The following is a 22,723-nucleotide window of genomic DNA, read 5'->3' as shown; positions in this document are numbered from 1 at the left end:
GTATAATGTCTCAGGGTCATTGCAGTGTGGCATAATGTATAACGGGCATTGCGGTGTGTGGCATAGGGTATCACGGACATTGCGGTGTGTGTCATAATGTGTCACAGGCATTACGGTGTATGGTATACTATATCACGGGCATTGTGATATGTGGTATAATGTCTCAGGGTCATTGCAGTGTGTGGCATAATGTATCACGGACATTGCGGTGTGTGTCATAATGTGTCAGGCATTACGGTGTGTTGTATACTATATCACGGGCATTGTGGTATGTGGTATAATGTCTCAGGGTCATTGCGGTGTGTGTCATAATGTGTCACAGGCATTGTATGTGCTATAATGTATCAGGGGCATTGAAGTGTGTGGCATAATGTATCACGGACATTGCGATTCCTGTCATAATGTGTCACAGGCATTACGGTGTGTGGCATAATGTGTCGGGGGCATTATGGTGTGTGCATATTGTGTCATGTGCATTACTGTGTGTGGCATAATGTCTTAGGGCAATTGCAGTATGTGGCATAATGTATACTGGGCATTACTATAAGGAGCAAAAATGACAAGTAATGTAAGGGGCATGAATCAGGATTATTTTTCTTTCCTGTGGTGGCGAACGTCTGGGCGTGCAGGTTGCAAAACTGGGGTATAAGGTAGTCTTTTCCTGCAATTCCACGCCCCTTTATGCGAAGCCACTCCCCTTTTTGCAGCTTGCGCGCATATTTGTCCCTTCAGTAGTGCCAATTATGGGGGATGGGGGATGGGGGGGGGCGCCGAAGAATTTTTTGGGTTGGGAGCGAAAAATTTCTAGTTACGCCACTGGGTGGCGGTGTCACAGGGGGAGCGAGGTGGAAGTGGAACTGGGGGCTCTGTGGCAGCGCCACGCACAGGGAACTTTTTCAGTATACAGTTCCCTGGCCAGTGGCACCCACTTCTACCTGGCTGCTAGATGAGCCGGAGGACGGGCTTCTGAATGGGCCAGAGGATGGGCTGCTGGATCAGCTAGGGGACGGGGCTGCTGGATCGGCTGGGGGACGGGCGCATACAGTATAATTATAATTAAAAATATCCTGGATGACAGGGCTTCACTTCCTTGGTGCCCGCTGAGCCCCCCCCCCCCCTCCCCCCCCTTCCCAACTCTGCTAATGCCCAATCACAGCAAGAAGGGCTTGCTTTCATATGGGCTGAAAGCATGCCCCTGTCAATGAGGCACATATACCAGTGCCGCTTCTAGTGCTTTTTTTAATGGCCTTTTCCTGCCCAATGCTTGGCCCTGCCCGCCCCTGCTTCCGGCCCTTTCACACTGACAGCGGGAGGCACCGAGAGCGGTGCCTCCAAATCACTTTTAAAACATTTTTTTTTACGTGGTAGAAATTATTAAAATACTATAAAGGGTAAAGCAGATACTTATGACACAGAATGTCTGTCATAAATATCTTCTTTGTATTATTTTAATCATTAACGACAGGGGAAGCACTGACTCCTACCTCCCCTGTCTGCACGTGACGTCCCTAATAACATGTATAAAACTGCAGTAAGACTTGGAAGATCACGTGACTCTCTCTCTGGCAGTGTTGCCAGTAACCAACATGGCGCCGCGCCGTGCAGTGCGGTCTGACGTCGCAGACTGGTACGTACCCCGGAAGTGACGGAAGGCTGTGTTCTCCCTGGCCCCCGGCGGTTGATTCTATTTCGGAGTGGGAGAAGGGACCTTCTGACGTATCTAGGGGAGGAGACACGTCACCAGGGGGAGGAGCTACGGGGGAACAGGGTACCCGAAAAGTACCCTCGCCACGCTTCGAGCTCGGTGGCTCGCTTCGCTCACCACCTGATTACTAAAGGTAATAGTTGGTGGCGTGGATAGTAGTGGAACTATCCCGCTGGCGTAGCTCCTCCCCCTTGTATCGTAACTCCTCCCCCAGACGGAAAAGGTCCCTTGCCCACTTGATTCTAGCATCTACCCTGGCCCGGCTAGGCTGCGGAGGCGGAATGAACGGGAGCGGTGACACCGAGACGGGCTGAGATGGTATCGAGACCCCCGCCCCGTACATATTATATACTCACAGCTGTAATACAGCCCTGCCCCCTGTGTGCTGGGTGTACTGGCCCTGCTGGGAGGGAATAGAGTGTGAGCTCTTGTGCCACACTGAGGAGAGAGATCCCTGTGTCCCATGCATTGCTCCACAGAGATTAGAGAGTCAGCTCTTGTGCCCCACGATGGATGGGATATCCGGGCATCACTTACATTGCTCCAGGGGAACTAGAGAGTCAGCTCTTGTGTCACACTGAGAAGAGAGGGATCCCTGTGTCCTATATATTAGAGCAGAGGGAATAGAGAGTCAGCTCTTGTGTCACATAGTGGAAGGAGAGAGCCCTGTGCCCCATACATTGCTCCAGGGGAACTAGAGAGTCAGCTCTTGTGTCACACTGAGAAGAGAGGGATCCCTGTGTCCCATACATTAGAGCAGAGGGAATAGAGAGTCAGCTCTTGTGTCACATAGTGGAAGGAGAGAGCCCTGTGCCCCATACATTGCTCCAGAGGGAATAGAGAGTCAGCTCTTGTGTCACACAGCGGAGAGAGAGAACCCAGTGTCTCATACATTGCTCTAGAGGGAATAGAGAGTCAGCTGTGGTGTCACACAGCGGAGAGAGAGAACCCAGTGTCCCATACATTGCTCTAGAGGGAATAGAGAGTCAGCTGTGGTGTCACACAGCGGAGGGAGATAGCCCAGTGTCCCATACATTGCTCTAGAGGGAATAGAGAGTCAGCTCTTGTGTCACACAGCGGAGGGAGATCGCCCAGTGTCCCATACATTGCTCTAGAGGGAATAGAGAGTCAGCTCTTGTGTCACACAGCGGAGGGAGATAGCCCAGTGTCCCATACATTGCTCTAGAGGGAATAGAGAGTCAGCTCTTGTGTCACACAGCGGAGACAGGAGTGACGGCAGAAGACGGCGCACCACAGCACACGGATCCCTGCCCACCCCCCAGAATGCAGGCTGACCCCCCAGCCATGAGGGTCTGTGACAGTGATGGCAAACTGGACCCTGCGCACAGCCCCCATAACCACAGCGTTGCCTCCAGGGGAGTGGGCAGCAAGGCCTGGCAGTACAGGTAAGCGCCGCAGACCGGCACACAGTGGGTTGTGGAATGGGGGTGAGAGAGTGATAATCCCGCACATACTATGTAATCGTTATGTATACTGCAGGGGATCCTCATCTACTGTACATTACTGCCCAGCACAGTGACTGGGGAAGTGCACCATGGTGCAGCCATGTATGTGTAAGAACCATTCCATATCTCCCGGTATTACTGCCTAGCACAGTGACTGGGGAAGTGCACCATGGTGCAGCCATGTATGTGTAAGAACCATTCTATATCTCCCGGTATTACTGCCCAGCACAGTGACTGGGGAAGTGCACCATGGTGCAGCCATGTATGTGTAAGAACCATTCTATGTCTCCCGGTATTACTGCCCAGCACAGTGACTGGGGAAGTGCACCATGGTGCAGCCATGTATGTGTAAGAACCATTCTATATCTCCCGGTATTACTGCCCAGCACAGTGACTGGGGAAGTGCACCATGGTGCAGCCATGTATGTGTAAGAACCATTCTATGTCTCCCGGTATTACTGCCTAGCACAGTGACTGGGGAAGTGCACCGTGGTGCAGCCATGTAAGTGTAAGAACCATTCTATGTCTCCCGGTATTACTGCCTAGCACAGTGACTGGGGAAGTGCACCACGGTGCAGCCATGTATGTGTAAGAACCATTCTATGTCTCCCGGTATTACTGCCCAGCACAGTGACTGGGGAAGTGCACCACGGTGCAGCCATGTATGTGTAAGAACCATTCTATGTCTCCCGGTATTACTGCCCAGCACAGTGACTGGGGAAGTGCACCATGGTGCAGCCATGTATGTGTAAGAACCATTCTATGTCTCCCGGTATTACTGCCCGGCACAGTGACTGGGGAAGTGCACCATGGTGCAGCCATGTATGTGTAAGAACCATTCTATGTCTCCCAGTATTACTGCCCAGCACAGTGACTGGGGAAGTGCACCGTGGTGCAGCCATGTATGTGTAAGAACCATTCTATGTCTCCCGGTATTACTGGCCAGCACAGTGACTGGGGAAGTGCACCATGGTGCAGCCATGTATGTGTAAGAACCATTCTATGTCTCCTGGTATTATCGTTGTTGCAGAAATAGGCAGCACACCCGTATTTTTATGGCTGCAGAGTGATATTTGTGTTATGGGCCATTCCTGGGGGCCCATGTACCTAGGTGATCACCACTGGAACCTTCAGTCGGTTTCTGACCTGTCGGCGGGCAATCGCCTGCTTCAGCTCACAGACTTGGCTCCTAAATTCAGATTACACCCAGTGACTGAGCTTCCAGTGTGCCTTCAGCACAACGCTGATCTTTAATTGGCTCATCAAATCAGAGAGATGGTTTATGTAAAAATAGTAACTTCGATTAGCGTGCGCACATCACGTACTCACCGCAGAAGCAGCCATTTTGTTATTGATCCCAATGCAGCTGATAAATCCACCAGACAGAGCCACAATGGGATATTTCTGTAGGTTGGCCACTACCTGAAATTCCTATGTACCTACAGTAATCCTAATATTCAGCATTCTCCGTGGTTGGTGTTGCTGCCTGGGGCCCCTGTTCTGGCCGGAGTGCTATCTGCACACCTTTTGCGTGTTCTGTCTGGCTTTTATGGGTTTCACCTGACGCTGGTGTGTGTTTATGCACCTGAAATTAGATTGTAAGCTCCAATGTGACATTGACTAATTTTTTGGAAGTACCAGGACACCCAATAGCAAACAGAAAAACCTTCACCAGGAGGTGCTCAGCAACATGGAGGAAATAGATATATTGTGACCACTGTGGATATCAGACCTGTTCTGTGGCTCCTGCAGCAGGACATGTTTTCCAGATATCTAATCACGTGGGTGTTTGTAAGTGATCATCTCGTGGTGCTTATTACAGGAGAAAGCTGTATCCTCCGAGAGGAATCTGTGTGTTCTTCATTAGACCAGTTACAGTTAATGTTTAACGCATTATAGAAAGGAGTTTGTGACAAGGTTACTGTAGTACAGGAAATCGGGTTTATCATGGGAACGCTGTAGATGTGAGGACGCTGTAGATGTAGGACGTGAGACATTCACCCAGCAATAACCGTTTCTTAGTGATAAAGAGTAAGTTGTATATAGGACGTGTCACTGAGGGGAATGTTTCTTTATCACGGTGATCCCAGGAATTTTGGTGTTACTACCGCCTCACAGGCCCATGTCCTACAGAGACTCTGCCGCCTCACAGGTCCATGTCCTACAGAGACTCTGCTGCCTCACATGCCCATGTCCTACAGAGACTCTGCCTCCTCACAGGCCCATGTCCTACAGGGACTCTGCCTCCTCACAGGCCCATGTCCTACAGGGACTCTGCCTCCTCACAGGCCCATGTCCTACAGAGACACTGCCTCCTCACAGGCCCATGTCCTACAGAGACTCTGCTGCCTCACCGGCCCATGTCCTACAGAGACACTGCCACCTCACCGGCCCATGTCCTACAGAGAGACTGCCGCCTCACAGGCCCATGTCCTACAGAGACTCTGCCACCTCACCGGCCCATGTCCTACAGAGACACTGCCTCCTCACCGGCCCATGTCCTACAGAGACACTGCCTCCTCACCGGCCCATGTCCTACAGAGACACTGCCTCCTCACCGGCCCATGTCCTACAGAGACACTGCCTCCTCACCGGCCCATGTCCTACAGAGACACTGCCTCCTCACCGGCCCATGTCCTACAGAGACACTGCCTCCTCACCGGCCCATGTCCTACAGAGACACTGCCGCCTCACAGGCCCATGTCCTACAGAGACTCTGCCGCTTCACCGGCCCATGTCCTACAGAGACACTGCCTCCTCACCGGCCCATGTCCTACAGAGACACTGCCTCCTCACCGGCCCATGTCCTACAGAGACACTGCCTCCTCACCGGCCCATGTGCTACAGAGACACTGCCTCCTCACCGGCCCATGTCCTACAGAGACACTGCCTCCTCACCGGCCCATGTCCTACAGAGACACCGCCTCCTCACCGGCCCATGTCCTACAGAGACACTGCCGCCTCACAGGCCCATGTCCTACAGAGACTCTGCCGCCTCACAGGCCCATGTCCTACAGAGACTCTGCCGCCTCACCGGCCCTTGTCCTACAGGGACTCTGCCTCCTCACCGGCCCATGTCCTACAGGGACTCTGCCTCCTCACCGGCCCATGTCCTATAGAGACGCTGACGCTTCACAGGCCCATGTCCTACAGAGACACTGTCGCCTCACAGGCCAAGCCTATATAGAGACACTGTAGCCTGACATGCCCATGTTGTATGGGGACACTCCCACCTCACAGACCCATCCCCTATACTGTCACTGCTGTGTCACCGGCACATGTCCCACAGGGACACTTCCACATCACTGGCCCATGTTCTACAAAGACACTGGTGCCTCACCAGCCCATGTCCTACGGGGACACTGTCACCTCACAGACCCATCCCCTGTACTGTCACTGGCACATGTCCCACAGGGACACTTCCGCATCACTGGCCCATGTCCTACAGAGACACTGCCACCTCACATGCCGTGTCTTACAGAAACACTGCTGCATCTATGGCTCATGTCCTACGGGGACACTGCCTCCTCACAGGCCCACGTGTACTACAGGGACACTGCCTCCTCACAGGCCCACGTGTACTACAGGGACACTGCCTCCTCACAGGCCCACGTGTACTACAGGGACACTGCCTCCTCACAGGCCCACGTGTACTACAGGGACACTGCCTCCTCACAGGCCCACGTGTACTACAGGGACACTGCCTCCTCACAGGCCCACGTGTACTACAGGGACACTGCCTCCTCACAGGCCCACGTGTACTACAGGGATACTGCCTCCTCACAGGCCCACGTGTACTGCAGGGACACTGCCTCCTCACAGGCCCACGTGTACTACAGGGACACTGCCTCCTCACAGGCCCACGTGTACTACAGGGACACTGCCTCCCACGTGTACTACAGGGACACTGCCTCCTCACAGGCCCACGTGTACATGTATGTGTAAGAACCATTCTATGTCTCCCGGTATTACTGCCCAGCACAGTGACTGGGGAAGTGCACCGTGGTGCAGCCATGTATGTGTAAGAACCATTCTATGTCTCCCGGTATTACTGGCCAGCACAGTGACTGGGGAAGTGCACCATGGTGCAGCCATGTATGTGTAAGAACCATCCTATGTCTCCTGGTATTATCGTTGTTGCAGAAATAGGCAGCACACCCGTATTTTTATGGCTGCAGAGTGATATTTGTGTTATGGGCCATTCCTGGGGGCCCATGTACCTAGGTGATCACCACTGGAACCTTCAGTCGGTTTCTGACCTGTCGGCGGGCAATCGCCTGCTTCAGCTCACAGACTTGGCTCCTAAATTCAGATTACACCCAGTGACTGAGCTTCCAGTGTGCCTTCAGCACAACGCTGATCTTTAATTGGCTCATCAAATCAGAGAGATTACAGGGACACTACCTCCCACGTGTACTACAGGGACTACAGGGACACTGCCTCCTACGTGTACTGCAGGGACACTGCCTCCTCACAGGCCCACGTGTACTGCAGGGACACTGCCTCCTCACAGGCCCACGTGTACTACAGGGACACTGCCTCCTCACAGGCCCACGTGTACTACAGGGACACTGCCTCCTCACAGGCCCACGTGTACTACAGGGACACTGCCTCCTCACAGGCCCACGTGTACTGCAGGGACACTGCCTCCTCACAGGCCCACGTGTACTACAGGGACACTGCCTCCTCACAGGCCCACGTGTACTACAGGGACACTGCCTCCTCACAGGCCCACGTGTACTACAGGGACACTGCCTCCTCACAGGCCCACGTGTACATGTATGTGTAAGAACCATTCTATGTCTCCCGGTATTACTGCCCAGCACAGTGACTGGGGAAGTGCACCGTGGTGCAGCCATGTATGCGTAAGAACCAGTCTATGTCTGCAGGGACATTGCCGTTTTTGTGTTGTTCCTCTTATGTCACATGATTCCTGAGGGGAACTGATTTATTTAAGGGACGGTTTGTTGTGTGCTTCCTGTGACATTGTGTCATGTGGGACTAGTTAACACCGTGGTTGCTGAGTGTCCCATGCGCTGTGTGTATCAGCTGGTGCGATGCAGGATTATCCCCCGAGAAGACACAGCAGCTACCCAGGGTCACTGCCCCCCAGACCCTGTCTCGCTGACTGTACACTTCTCTAAGTTCAGTGTCAGATCCATAGTTGTATGTGAGATATCTGCATATAATGGCCGCATCTTCCAGGAGACCCAGACATGAGATGTGACGTTACAGTTCTCTTTCTCTCTCCCACCTTCCTTGTATGATATCAGTGGTTTTGTATTCAGCCCACGGCCATGAAGAAATAACCGGGGAAGATACGGATGAGATCTAGGTCCTGTGGCCATTTAATAACTCCAGGATGTTTATTGCTGAGCTACATTGGTCTCCCATGCTTATTATGTATGTATGTATGTATGTATGAAGTTATTTGTATAGCGCACACATTCCGCTCTGCGGACAATATTTGGTCACGTCAGTCCCTGCCACAGTGGGGCTTACAGTCTATGGGGCCCGTTTATCAATCATCGCGTTTGCAATGCGATCTGGGCGTGATACTAGAACCCAGGCTCACATTGCAGAATGCGATCACATGGGGTGAATGTATCATCCGGCACAGGCAGGGACTGCAATGGGCTGAGTACACATCTGGGGCTTAAGCTCATGCGCAGTCAGCCTTACCGCCATGCACAGCGGCCATTGCCGGCGGAGGGTTCCTGGGGAACCCTGCCGGAACTACATCCTGTGAAGTGTAGCCCATAGGCTATAATGGACTGTCACCATCTGAAGATGGCGGTAGTTGCGGGAGCCATATCTCTCCAATGCTTTGCATTCCTGATATTGATAAATCTGGCAGCATCGCATCCCTACGGGGGCTGCCGGCGGGTATGAAGGGACCGCAGCAGATATTGAAGTTACCTGCCGCGATCCCTCCTTCTTTCATTGCAGGATATTGAATATTTGCGTCTAGCCCCTGAAAACGTGTGTTTCCGGGACATAGCCCCAAATATTGTTTGAGAAATGGGCACCTATATACCATACACACACAGATATATTCTATGGTTATGTGTTTTCATCAGAATCCATTGAACCTACCCAAATGTTTTTTTGAGTATGGGAAGAAATTGAAGGATCCAGAGGAAACCCACACAAGCAAGGCAAGAACATGTAAACTCCACACAGTTAGGACCTTGATGGGAAGCTAACCCAAAACCTCAGTCCTGTGAGGCAGTAATGCTAGCCATTACACCAACCGTGCTCCCTTTCACTTTGCGTCAGGTGGCCGTGTTAGGTAGGAGGGACTTATCGATCTGGGCAGACAAGCGTGTGAGTGACGGCAGAGTGTGAGTGACGGCTGGGCAGACAAGCGTGTGAGTGACGGCTGGGCAGACAAGCGTGTGAGTGACGGCTGGGCAGGCAAGCGTGTGAGTGACGGCTGGGCAGGCAAGCGTGTGAGTGACGGCTGGGCAGGCAAGCGTGTGAGTGACGGCTGGGCAGGCAAGCGTGTGAGTGACGGCTGGGCAGGCTTGTGTGGATTTGTGGGCTCATATATGTGGGACGGGCCCAGGAGGTCAGCAACTCGGATGTGACTGCATTATCTGCTTTTTGACCTGTATGAGATCCCATCGAGTCAGTGTCCTATATATGTGGGAGGGGCTTCAGCTGGCCATAATGGAGCTGTCAGGTGATACAGCGAAGCGTCAGGGTAGCACTGAACAGTGTGTTTACTCCTTCAGCGTGTTTTCACTCTCCATGTGCAGGTTTGTGAGTGTGTATATATACAAGTCAGGCCCTGTATTTTCCTTTGAACCCATTGTTAATGTCTGTTGTTACTACATGTTCGCTCCACGTGTAACCTCTGCGAATATGGGCGATCCATAAAAGCAGCGTGGTGAATGTGGACCGTTTGGCGTCACTCTGGTCTCTCCGCAGAGCTCACCACCTCTCTTCTCTCCTACAGCGACCACATGGAGAACATCTGCGGCTACCTGTCCAAGTACACTAACCTGGTCACAGGATGGCAGTTCCGGTACGTAGCTGAACCGTAGGTTGTTGCCCGTTTCGTTCTCCTTGGAGGTACGGCATTCCAGCTGCTGGTCTTTAGGTTCTATTGTTTGTTGTGTAGTTTCGTCATTGAATAGTTCTGTTTGCTATTCAGAAGTATAAATAGCTGTAATGAGTTGTGTCATTCTGTCGTACATATTTCATGGGAGAACCAAACGCGAGAACCACAAGGTACAGTTGTGCAAAACAAAGTGATAATAGACGGCTGGTTGTGAGTGAAGCTGCCACCAGGGGGTGCTATAGTGCAGTCCTGATTACACTAGACATGGGGGGTAATTCCAAGTTGATCGCAGCAGGAATTTAGTTAGCAATTGGGCAAAACCATGTGCACTGCAGGGGAGGCAGATATAACATGTGTAGAGAGAGTTAGATCTGGGTGGGTTATTTTGTTTCTGTGCAGGGTAAATACTGGCTGCTTTATTTTTACACTGCAAATTAGATTGCAGATTGAACACACCACACCCAAATCTAACTCTCTCTGCACATGTTAAATCTGCCTCCCCTGCAGTGCACATGGTTTTACCCAACTGCTAACAGAATTCCTGCTGCGATCGACTTGGAATTACCCCCATGGCTGCTGTATTTGTTGCTGTCTGTGTCTCACGTGTAACGTTGCCTTCCTGTCCTTGTTACCAGGTTTTTCGTCTTGAATAACGAAGCCGGACTGCTGGAATATTTTGTGAACGAGCAGCTGAAGAACCAGAAGCCGAGGGGCACGGTGCAGCTGGCCGGGGCCGTCATCTCCCCCAGTGATGAAGACTCGCACACGTTTACAGTGAACGCTGCAAGCGGAGAGCTCTACAAACTGCGAGGTGGATATCGGTGCAGGGTATTGGGGTGACAGCAGTAGGGTATAGCCCAGGGTATCGGGGGAACACAGCAACGTGACCAAATAACATTGCCAAGTAGAGGTGCACTGGCGTATTTATAATGAGTGCGGTGCACCCGGGGTCTAGCCGCGCACCCATTTTTTTTTTTTCAATACTTACCATCCGGAGTCCCGCGTCGGAAGCAGCAGTGCTGTAGAAATCACAAGGAAAATGGTGCGGTGGCCATTTTCCCTGCATTTCACGCATGTGCAGTACGGAAACCACTGGAAAAATGTCCGCCACGCCATTTTCCCAGAGACCTGTGCATGCGCACTAAACTCTGGGTCAGTGCTGCCGGCTAGAGATGAGGGGGCCCAGATAGAGCCTGCACGCTGGCCTAGTCCTCCGTAGATGCGCCCTTGCAGATGGGGGTGTATCATGGTGAATGGCACAAAGATTATTCAGCGTTGTAAAGTGAGGCTCTCTCAGGAATAGTAGCGCTGCTTTGATGTCCTAGAAGGATGTTCCAAAATCCTATCTATAAATGTGATGGGTGAGAAAAGATGTTTGTGGAGTAAGAGAGAACATCTATTCATAAGACATTCTTCAGGCGGCGGCCATCTTTTGGTGGCAAAGTAAATAAGACTTGTTAATGCTCCTCCACTGTGTTCCCCGTCTCCGTATCCGTCTTTCTCTCTGTCTGTGTTCCACCTAACTGTTCCGTTACGCCTTGTAATTAGGTGACTGATAATAATTATAGTCACTGTGTTCTGCCAGACGCACAAAGTCTGTCAGTGGTATAGAATGTGACGACGCCAGATAAGAACCACTTGGCCCATCTAGTCTGCCCATGCACGCACACACTAGAGTTGTTGTTTTTTGGGAGCCAATTAACTTACCCATATTTTTTGTGAGAGTGAGAGGAAACCGGAGTACCCGGAGGAAACCCACGCAAGAACGGGGAGAATATACAAACTCCACACAGTTAGGGCCGTGGTAGGAATTGAACCCATGACCTCAGTGCTGTGAGGCAGTAATGCTAACCATTACACCAGCCCTGCTGCCTCGATCACGTTACTCCCAGGTCATTCTGTCCATCAGTCCCCCAAGTGTATACAGCGGGGTGTTCGGTGACCATATGTGTAACCTCTGGCTACCCTACCAGTCACCAGTAATGACATGACCGTTGCTGTATGAGGTATAGGAACAGGGACGGAACACGCTTCTATCCTGTATAGTGTATTGTTTTCCTTCGTGTCTCATTCCTGCCAGCTGTAATTATTTTCTCTCCCCCACAGCGACTGATGCCAAAGAGCGGCAGCACTGGGTAAGCCGGCTGCAGATATGTGCCCAGCACCACACAGAAGCCATTGGGAAGGTGAGGCCAATACTGAGAACGTCACATTATACCCAGTCCTATCAGGGTGTGACACAGGTGAGAGGTGGAGGCAGCTGCTGGGGAGTAGTCAGGTAGGTAGTCACATTATACCCAGTCCTATCAGGGTGTGACACAGGTGAGAGGTGGAGGCAGCTGCTGGGGAGTAGTCGGGTAGGTAGTCACATTATACCCAGTCCTATCAGGGTGTGACACAGGTTAGAGGTGGAGGCAGCTGCTGGGGAGTAGTCAGGTAGGTAGTCACATTATACCCAGTCCTATCAGGGTGTGACACAGGTGAGAGGTGGAGGCAGCTGCTGGGGAGTAGTCAGGTAGGTAGTGTAGGTAGTCACATTATAGCCAGTCCTATCAGGGTGTGACACAGGTGAGAGGTGGAAGCAGCTGCTGGGGAGTAGTTGGGTAGGTAGTCGCATTATAGCCAGTCCTATCAGGGTGTGACACAGGTTAGAGGTGGAGGCAGCTGCTGGGGAGTAGTCAGGTAGGTAGTCACATTATACCCAGTCCTATCAGGGTGTGACACAGGTGAGAGGTGGAGGCAGCTGCTGGGGAGTAGTCGGGTAGGTAGTCACATTATACCCAGTCCTATCAGGGTGTGACACAGGTGAGAGGTGGAGGCAGCTGCTGGGGAGTAGTCAGGTAGGTAGTCACATTATACCCAGTCCTATCAGGGTGTGACACAGGTGAGAGGTGGAGGCAGCTGCTGGGGAGTAGTCGGGTAGGTAGTCACATTATACCCAGTCCTATCAGGGTGTGACACAGGTGAGAGGTGGAGGCAGCTGCTGGGGAGTAGTCGGGTAGGTAGTCACATTATACCCAGTCCTATCAGGGTGTGACACAGGTGAGAGGAGGAGGCAGCTGCTGGGGAGTAGTCAGGTAGGTAGTCACATCATACCCAGTCCTATCAGGGTGTGCCGCAGGTGAGAGGTGGAGGCAGCTGCTGGGGAGTAGTCGGGTAGGTAGTCACATTATACCCAGTCCTATCAGGGTGTGACGCAGGTGAGAGGTGGAGGCAGCTGCTGGGGAGTAGTCGGGTAGGTAGTCACATTATACCCAGTCCTATCAGGGTGTGACACAGGTGAGAGGTGGAGGCAGCTGCTGGGGAGTAGTCGGGTAGGTAGTGCAGGCAGTCGCGTTACGTCCAGAGTCTGGTATAGTTGGCAGGTGAGTCTCATGTTTATATGCTGTGACGAGGTGGTAAGTTGTGTTACATCCTAAAATCACCGTCTGTAATGTGACTGCCTGCTGGGGGATGAGTAGACAGTGGTCACAGTGAGAACTCCTCCTGTGCCTGACGTTACACATAAGTACAGCGTTGTGGTGTCAGATGCCGTTATGTTCTTCACCCCTCTCAGCCCGTGTTATTCCTCCCGTTACAGAACAACCCCCCCCTGAAGTCTCGCAGCTTTTCGCTGGCTTCTCAGGGTAGTGGGAACTCTCCCGGCTCTCAGCGTCGACCCAGCCAAAATGCTGCAGCTTTCTTCAACATCAGCCATCACCGCGCAATACCGACAAACAGGAGAATACCGATATTGCAGCCGGATCACCTAGGAGACGTGCGAGAGGTCAGTAATAGACCGCCGGCGCCCAATAACACTGATATATGTATTTCTCTGACGTCCTAGTGGATGCTGGGGACTCCGTCAGGACCATGGGGAATAGCGGCTCCGCAGGAGACAGGGCACAAAATTTAAAAGTTTGACCACTAGGTGGTGTGTACTGGCTCCTCCCCCTATGACCCTCCTCCAAGCCTCAGTTAGGTTTTTGTGCCCGTCCGAGCAGGGTGCAATCTAGGTGGCTCTCATAAAGAGCTGCTTAGAGTAAAAGTTTTGATAGTTTTATTATTTTCAGTGAGTCCTGCTGGCAACAGGCTCACTGCAACGAGGGACCTAGGGGAGAAGAAGTGAACTCACCTGCGTGCAGGATGGATTTGCTTCTTAGGCTACTGGACACTAGCTCCAGAGGGACGATCACAGGTACAGCCTGGATGGGTCACCGGAGCCGCGCCGCCGACCCCCTTGCAGATGCCGAAGTAAGAAGAGGTCCAGAAACCGGCGGCTGAAGGCTTTTCAGTCTTCATGAGGTAGCGCACAGCACTGCAGCTGTGCGCCATTGCGCTCAGGCACACTTCACACCGGCGGTCACTGAGGGTGCAGGGCGCTGGGGGGGGCGCCCTGGGCAGCAATGTTAATACCTTTCTGGCTAAAAAGAATACATCACATATAGTCCATGAGGCTATATGGATGTATTTCACCCCTGCCAGGTCTCAGAAAAACCGGGAGAAGAGCCCGCCGGAATAGGGGGCGGGGCCTATCTCCTCAGCACACAGCGCCATTTTCCTACACAGCTCCGCTGCTAGGAAGGCTCCCAGGCTCTCCCCTGCACTGCACTACAGAAACAGGGTAAAAAACAGAGAGGGGGGGGGCATTTTTTGGCGATATTATATATATTTAAGCAGCTATTAGGAAACAACACTTATATAAGGTTGTTCCTATATAATTATAGCGCTTTGGTGTGTGCTGGCAAACTCTCCCTCTGTCTCCCCAAAGGGCTAGTGGGGTCCTGTCCTCTATCAGAGCATTCCCTGTGTGTCTGCTGTGTGTCGGTACGTGTGTGTCGACATGTATGAGGACGATGTTGGTGTGGAGGCGGAGCAATTGCCGGTAATGGTGATGTCACCCCCTAGGGAGTCGACACCGGAATGGATGGCTTTGTTTATGGAATTACGTGATAATGTCAGCACGCTGCAAAAGTCGGTTGACGACATGAGACGACCGGCAAACCAGTTAGTACCTGTACAGGCGTCTCAAACACCGTCAGGGGCTGTAAAACGCCCTTTGCCTCAGTCGGTCGACACAGACCCAGACACGGACACCGAATCTAGTGTCGACGGTGAAGAAACGAACGTATTTTCCAGTAGGGCCACACGTTATATGATCACGGCAATGAAGGAGGCTTTGCATATCTCTGATACTGCAAGTACCACAAAAAGGGGTATTATGTGGGGTCTGAAAAAACTACCTGTAGTTTTTCCTGAATCAGAGGAATTGAATGACGTGTGTGATGAAGCGTGGGTTACCCCTGATAGAAAACTGCTAATTTCAAAGAAGTTATTGGCATTATACCCTTTCCCGCCAGAGGTTAGGGCGCGCTGGGAAACACCCCCTAAGGTGGACAAGGCGCTCACACGTTTATCCAAACAAGTGGCGTTACCGTCTCCTGATACGGCCGCCCTAAAGGATCCAGCTGATAGGAGGCTGGAAAATACTCTAAAAAGTATATACACACATACTGGTGTTATACTGCGACCAGCAATCGCCTCAGCCTGGATGTGCAGTGCTGGGGTGGCTTGGTCGGATTCCCTGACTGAAAATATTGATACCCTGGATAGGGACAGTATTTTATTGACTATAGAGCAATTAAAGGATGCATTCCTTTATATGCGAGATGCACAGAGGGATATCTGCACTCTGGCATCAAGAGTAAGTGCGATGTCCATATCTGCCAGAAGAAGTCTATGGACACGACAGTGGTCAGGCGATGCGGATTCCAAACGGCATATGGAAGTATTGCCGTATAAAGGGGAGGAATTATTTGGGGTCGGTCTATTGGATTTGGTAGCCACGGCAACAGCCGGGAAGTCCACCTTTTTACCTCAAGTCCCCTCCCAGCAGAAAAAGACGCAGTCCTTTCGTTCCTATAAGAACAAGCGAGCAAAAGGACATTCATATTTGCCCCGAGGCAAAGGAAAGGGTAAGAGACTGCAGCAAGCAGCCCCTTCCCAGGAGCAGAAGTCCTCCCCGGCTTCTGCAAAGGCCTCAGCATGACGCTGGGACCTTACAAGCGGACTCAGGGGCGGTGGGGGGTCGCCTCAAGAATTTCAGCGCACAGTGGGCTCACTCGCAGGTGGACCCCTGGATCCTGCAGGTAGTATCTCAGGGTTACAGGTTGGAATTCGAGAAGTCTCCCCCTCGCCGGTTCCTAAAATCTGCTTTGCCAATGTCTCCCTCAGACAGGGCGACGGTATTGGAAGCCATTCACAAGCTGTATTCTCAGCAGGTGATAATCAAGGTACCCCTTCTACAACAGGGAAAGGGGTATTACTCCACGCTATTTGTGGTACCGAAGCCGGACGGCTCGGTAAGACCTATTCTAAATCTGAAATCTCTGAACCTGTACATACAAAAATTCAAGTTCAAGATGGAGTCACTCAGAGCAGTGATAGCGAATCTGGAAGAAGGGGATTTTATGGTGTCCTTGGACATCAAGGATGCTTACCTTCATGTCCCAATTTGCCCTTCACACCAAGGGTACCTCAGGTTCGTGGTACAAAACTGTCATTATCAGTTTCAGACGCTGCCGTTTGGATTGTCCACGGCACCCAGGGTCTTTACCAAGGTAATGGCCGAAATGATGATCCTTCTTCGAAGAGAAGGCGTATTAATTATCCCTTACTTGGACGATCTCCTGATAAGGGCAAGATCCAGAGAACAGCTGGAGGTCGGAGTAGCACTAACTCAAGTAGTGCTCCAACAGCACGGGTGGATTCTGAATTTTCCAAAATCCCAACTGATCCCGACGACACGTCTGCTGTTCCTAGGGATGATTCTGGACACTGTTCAGAAAAAGGTATTTCTTCCGGAGGAGAAAGCCAGGGAGTTATCCGAACTCGTCAGGAACCTCCTAAAACCAGGGACAGTGTCTGTGCATCAATGCACAAGAGTCCTGGGAAAAATGGTGGCTTCTTACGAAGCGATTCCATTCGGCAGATTCCATGCACGAAATGGTGGTTGCAGAGTGCTCATCTGTTAGAGGGCCGCAGATTCGGCATACAGAACTGGGTCCTAGTGACCACGGATGCCAGCCTGAGAGGCTGGGGAGCGGTCACACAAGGAAGAAACTTCCAGGGCGTGTGGTCAAGCCTGGAAACGTCTCTTCACATAAATATACTGGAACTAAGAGCAATCTACAATGCTCTAAGCCTGGCAAAACCTCTGCTTCAGGGTCAGCCGGTGTTGTTCCAGTCTGACAACATCACGGCAGTCGCCCACGTAAACAGACAGGGCGGCACAAGAAGCAGGAGGGCAATGGCAGAAGCTGCAAGGATTCTTCGCTGGGCGGAAAATCATGTGATAGCACTGTCAGCAGTGTTCATCCCGGGAGTGGACAACTGGGAAGCAGACTTCCTCAGCAGACACGATCTTCACCCGGGAGAGTGGGGACTTCATCCAGAAGTCTTCCACATGATTGTAGTCCATTGGGAAAGACCAATGGTGGACATGATGGCGTCCCGCCTCAACAAAAAACTGTACAGGTATTGCGCCAGGTCAAGAGACCCTCAGGCAATAGCTGTGGACGCTCTGGTAACACCATGGGTGTACCAGTCAGTGTATGTGTTCCCTCCTCTGCCTCTCATACCCAAGGTACTGAGAATTATACGGCAAAGGGGAGTAAGAACGATACTAGTGGCTCCGGACTGGCCAAGAAGGACTTGGTACCCGGAACTTCAGGAGATGCTCACGGAAGATCCGTGGCCTCTACCTCTAAGAAGGGACCTGCTTCAGCAGAGACAGTGTCTATTCCAAGACTTACCGCGGCTGCGTTTGACGGCATGGCGGTTGAACGCCGGATCCTAAGGGAAAAAGGCATTCCGGAAGAGGTCATCCCTACCCTGGTCAAAGCCAGGAAGGAGGTGACTGCACAACATTATCACCGCATTTGGAGAAAATATGTTGCATGGTGTGAGGCCAGGAAGGCCCCGACAGAGGAATTTCAACTGGGTCGATTCCTACATTTCCTGCAAACAGGATTATCTATGGGCCTCAAATTAGGGTCCATTAAGGTTCAAATTTCGGCCCTGTCGATTTTCTTCCAGAAAGAATTGGCTTCAGTTCCTGAAGTCCAGACTTTTGTAAAAAGAGTACTACATATACAGCCCCCGGTTGTGCCCCCAGTGGCACCGTGGGATCTCAATGTAGTTTTGGATTTTCTCAAATCCCATTGGTTTGAGCCACTCAAATCGGTAGATTTGAAATATCTTACATGGAAAGTAACCATGCTACTGGCCCTGGCTTCAGCCAGGAGAGTGTCGGAATTGGCGGCTTTATCGTATAAAAGCCCATATCTGATTTTCCATTCGGACAGGGCAGAATTGAGGACGCGTCCTCATTTTCTGCCTAAGGTGGTATCGGCGTTTCACCTGAACCAGCCTATTGTGGTGCCTGCGGCTACTAGCGATTTGGAGGATTCCAAGTTGCTGGACGTTGTCAGAGCATTGAAAATATATATATTTCAAGGACGGCTGGAGTCAGAAAATCTGACTCGCTGTTTATACTGTATGCACCCAACAAGCTGGGTGCTCCTGCTTCTAAGCAGACGATTGCTCGTTGGATTTGTAGCACAATTCAACTGGCACATTCTGTGGCAGGCCTGCCACAGCCTAAATCTGTCAAGGCCCATTCCACAAGGAAGGTGGGCTCATCCTGGGCGGCTGCCCGAGGGGTCTCGGCATTGCAACTCTGCCGAGCAGCTACGTGGTCAGGGGAGAACACGTTTGTAAAATTCTACAAATTTGATAACCTGGCTGAGGAGGACCTGGAGTTCTCTCATTCGGTGCTGCAGAGTCATCCGCACTCTCCCGCCTGTTTGGGAGCTTTGGTATAATCCCCATGGTCCTGACGGAGTCCCCAGCATCCACTAGGACGTCAGAGAAAATAAGAATTTACTCACCGGTAATTCTATTTCTCGTAGTCCGTAGTGGATGCTGGGCGCCCATCCCAAGTGCGGATTGTCTGCAATACTTGTACATAGTTATTGTTACAAAAAAATCGGGTTGTTATTGTTGTGAGCCGTCTGTTCAGAGGCTCCTCTGTTATCATGCTGTTAACTGGGTTCAGATCACAGGTTATACGGTGTGATTGGTGTGGCTGGTATGAGTCTTACCCGGGATTCAATATCCTTCCTTATTGTGTACGCTCGTCCGGGCACAGTATCCTAACTGAGGCTTGGAGGAGGGTCATAGGGGGAGGAGCCAGTGCACACCAGATAGTCCTAAAGCTTTTACTTTGTGCCCAGTCTCCTGCGGAGCCGCTATTCCCCATGGTCCTGACGGAGTCCCCAGCATCCACTACGGACTGCGAGAAATAGAATTACCGGTGAGTAAATTCTTATTTTTATATACGTTTACCTCGTGTACAGCAGCTATAGGGCGTTAAACGGCCACTCATCTTAAATTGATCGTGCAAGCTATTGTTTTCTGGTATCACCCATCCAGGCTAAGAGGGGCTCATTTTCTGTGTCCTCCAGTAGTTATATGCTGATGGAGTGGCCCCCGGCGTGCGCCGCAAGCAGCGGTGTCCGGCCAGTCCAGAGAGGTGTCTCTTCAGCAGGGGACCCAGCCCAAGCCGCACGCAGCTGCAATGGGACACCGCCGGCAGCTCCCGCGGTGCAGACTGGCAGAGGCAGAGCTGCCAGTCTAAGTAAAGAATAAATAAATAAAAAATACAAAAATGAAAGAAGAATAAAATCTTCAGGATATTCTCTTTCCACAGTAGCTAATAACCAAAAAAGTAAATTTTAATACCCCATCCCCTCTTTGCATGAAAAAGCAGCTGCAAACGCCCACTCTTCTGCGAAACGTTTCGTAAATACGTAGGACAAAAATCGAAAATAATAAAGCAGACCGTGTCAGTTATGCAAACCATGTCATTTATGCTTTATCGGTGACACGGATGCTTGGCCACTGCAATCACACAGGACACGTTCTCCCCTTTCTCTCGTGCTGCAGAAAAGTGTTACCCAAAGTGCGGTCACATTATCTCACCCTCGGGATACCTTACAAAGTGTATGGAAAATGTGAAATGTAGACGCGATGGGACTGAATCCAGCAGGAGCGTATTGAGTGATCCTGTAAATAGACACCCACCATACTGACCTAGAAGTATGCCAGGGGAAGGTAATTGTGGGTGAGGGAGCTGGTGCCTCTGTAGCGCTATACCCGCAGCGGTGCAGAAGTGTCACGAACCCTGCAATAGACTGATGCTCTGCTGTGCATTTGTAGTGTGACCTGCGCGCGCACAGGAAGCGTGCTTATTATGCTGTAGCAGGATGGTCAGTACGGCAGAATTAGTATATGCAACCTCATTCTGAATCGTGTTCGCTGATACTGCCACGGTGACCTCCCAAGACTGGCGTGTCGGGTCACCAGGATTAATCCGTCGTATTTGGCGCTGCCGAGGGTCTGGACGGGATAACCCTGGTGTGACAGGAGTGTATATGTGCGCAGGGTGAGTGCTTTACCCAGGCCAAAAGCGGGTCATTACAACCAATCAGCACCTAGCTGTCATTTCATAGACTGCTAGATACATGAGTGTTGGACGCTGTTTGGCAGAACTCTACCTGTAGCTTGTTTCCATATTGAGGTCAGATAAACAGCCTTAGCCGGGCTCCGCTTATCAGCGCGGGTGCGACTAGCTGCACCGGACTGCGACTATTCGCCCCCTCGATCGCATAATGTAAAGTCTATGGATCGTGGGTGCAACTAGCTGCGACCATTCGCCCCCGCGATAAATCGTTCATGTCTTTCGGTGCGGATGCATCAATGAAGAACCACGCGCATGCCCACAATTGTTCATCGTTGGTACATGCCAGTCAGTTTGGACGATATGGATGTATGTACTCTCATATCGTCCAAATTGATCATCGATATTGTCCAGTGTGTAGTAAAAATCGACCATCGATAATATCGTTGGTCGATAATATCGATTGTCAAAACCATCGCCCAGTGTGTAGGCCCCTTAAGACAACGAGTTGTCATTTTCCATCAATGGATAGTTCGCTTCCCGCACGGCTTACACTCTTGTCTATGACAGGATACACATGGTAACATCGGTGTAGTCTATTGTTAAATCCCTGGGCCGTTCGGAATGACCTGGTGAGGTCACGTGACCCGCTCTCACCTGCTGTTCCCCCTCTCTCCGCCTTTAGATGATGACTCAAGCAGAATGCCAGCAGAGGGAGCTGATGCGCAGCATTGAAGGTCTGCCCCCTACTGGTCACATCAGCTCTCTGGACCAAGACCTGCTCATGTTGAAGGCTACATCCATGGCGACTCTGACCTGCCTGAATGACTGTTTCTACATGCTGTACCAGCAGCACTCGGCCTATCAGAAAAACATGCTGCCCACCGGTGAGTAGTAATGTTTTGTTCAGGCCCCGAGTGAGGCATCATGGTGTAAGGTGGAGGCCACCATAAGATGCACATTGTCCACGATGAAGCCGCGGCACGTGTAAATTTATGGTACGCGTAGATTTTGTCCGGCACTATAAGGGGCAGTGAGGTCAATTCTATTACCCTATGCGAGCGGCTCGCGGCTAATAGAATTGTCCCCATAGGATGAAATGTACTAGCTTGCATCACGGAGATTCTGGCACGTCTACCCAACTTTTTTAAAGCAGCAATCCTTTCATAGGTAAAAACAAATTGGTTTTGCCTTTTTAAATGATTGCCGCTTTAAAACATTGGACGGACTCGCAGGGTTCTCTCCGATGCCCGCATCTCGCGGGCGGTTACATCGCTTCCTACACACTTACAGATTATCCGTCCAATCTGGCTGATTGGAAAGAAAATCTGGGAGCAAATGGCCATCAACCATTTGCTCCCAAAATCCAGAAAAATGGACAACGGTGGTTCAGATAAATTGGTTTAATGAAACAAACTTACCCAAACTGTCTGAAAGTCCCATTTTTGTCTTTTTTCCAGTGTTTGAGAGCAAATGGTCATTTATTCCCAGACATTACCAGATTTTTGTTCCCACCAGAAAGATTGGACAGATAATTTTTACGTGTGTAGGGCCGACCCACCCACAGAATATTGGACCAATTTTAACTCCTATTAAAGCTAAGGGGGGGCCTAAATATAGCCAAAAGACCAGATAATTCTAACACAGATCAGAAATACTTAGTATATGGCCTGTCCGAAATTGTATCCTATGACTGGTGCATCCCTACTTGTTTTCCAAACATCATGGTTCACGCAGCCACGGAAGAATACCGCCATTATGTGTAGATACGTTATATCTGGTGGTATTTAAAACCGTATTTTGGGGTAATTTCCATACCCAGGTGACGTAAAGCAGCGGTAAGCGCTGTGGCTGGTGGGTGAGTCACTTCAGTGTTCTCTTTAATTGTGAAACCGCCGTAGAGTAAGAGGTGCGTCTGACACCCCTACCTTTCTGTATATGCGGGACCAGAGAAAAGCAGCCACGGAAACCGTCCACTGTCTTAC

At 51.1% G+C, this 22,723-nt stretch overlaps 1 protein-coding gene across 1 annotated transcript in view; it reads left to right on the top strand.

Annotated features, from left to right (window-relative positions):
* The first annotated feature begins 1,708 nt into the window (after window positions 1–1,708).
* Window positions 1,709–22,723, top strand: part of OSBPL11 (oxysterol binding protein like 11) — an 87,536-nt gene continuing 66,521 nt past the window's right edge. Inside the window, exons 1-6 of the mRNA XM_063932782.1 lie at window positions 1,709–3,111; window positions 10,133–10,201; window positions 10,873–11,048; window positions 12,344–12,423; window positions 13,818–14,003; window positions 21,424–21,625. Of these exons, the coding sequence (XP_063788852.1) occupies window positions 2,990–3,111; window positions 10,133–10,201; window positions 10,873–11,048; window positions 12,344–12,423; window positions 13,818–14,003; window positions 21,424–21,625 (835 nt within the window). The 5' untranslated portion in view covers window positions 1,709–2,989. The remainder of the gene's footprint in view (window positions 3,112–10,132; window positions 10,202–10,872; window positions 11,049–12,343; window positions 12,424–13,817; window positions 14,004–21,423; window positions 21,626–22,723) is intronic.

This window comes from Pseudophryne corroboree, chromosome 7 (genome assembly GCF_028390025.1).
Source record: "Pseudophryne corroboree isolate aPseCor3 chromosome 7, aPseCor3.hap2, whole genome shotgun sequence".
Taxonomy (NCBI): Eukaryota; Metazoa; Chordata; class Amphibia; order Anura; family Myobatrachidae; genus Pseudophryne; species Pseudophryne corroboree.
This window is presented reverse-complemented; position numbering and strand designations above follow the sequence as displayed.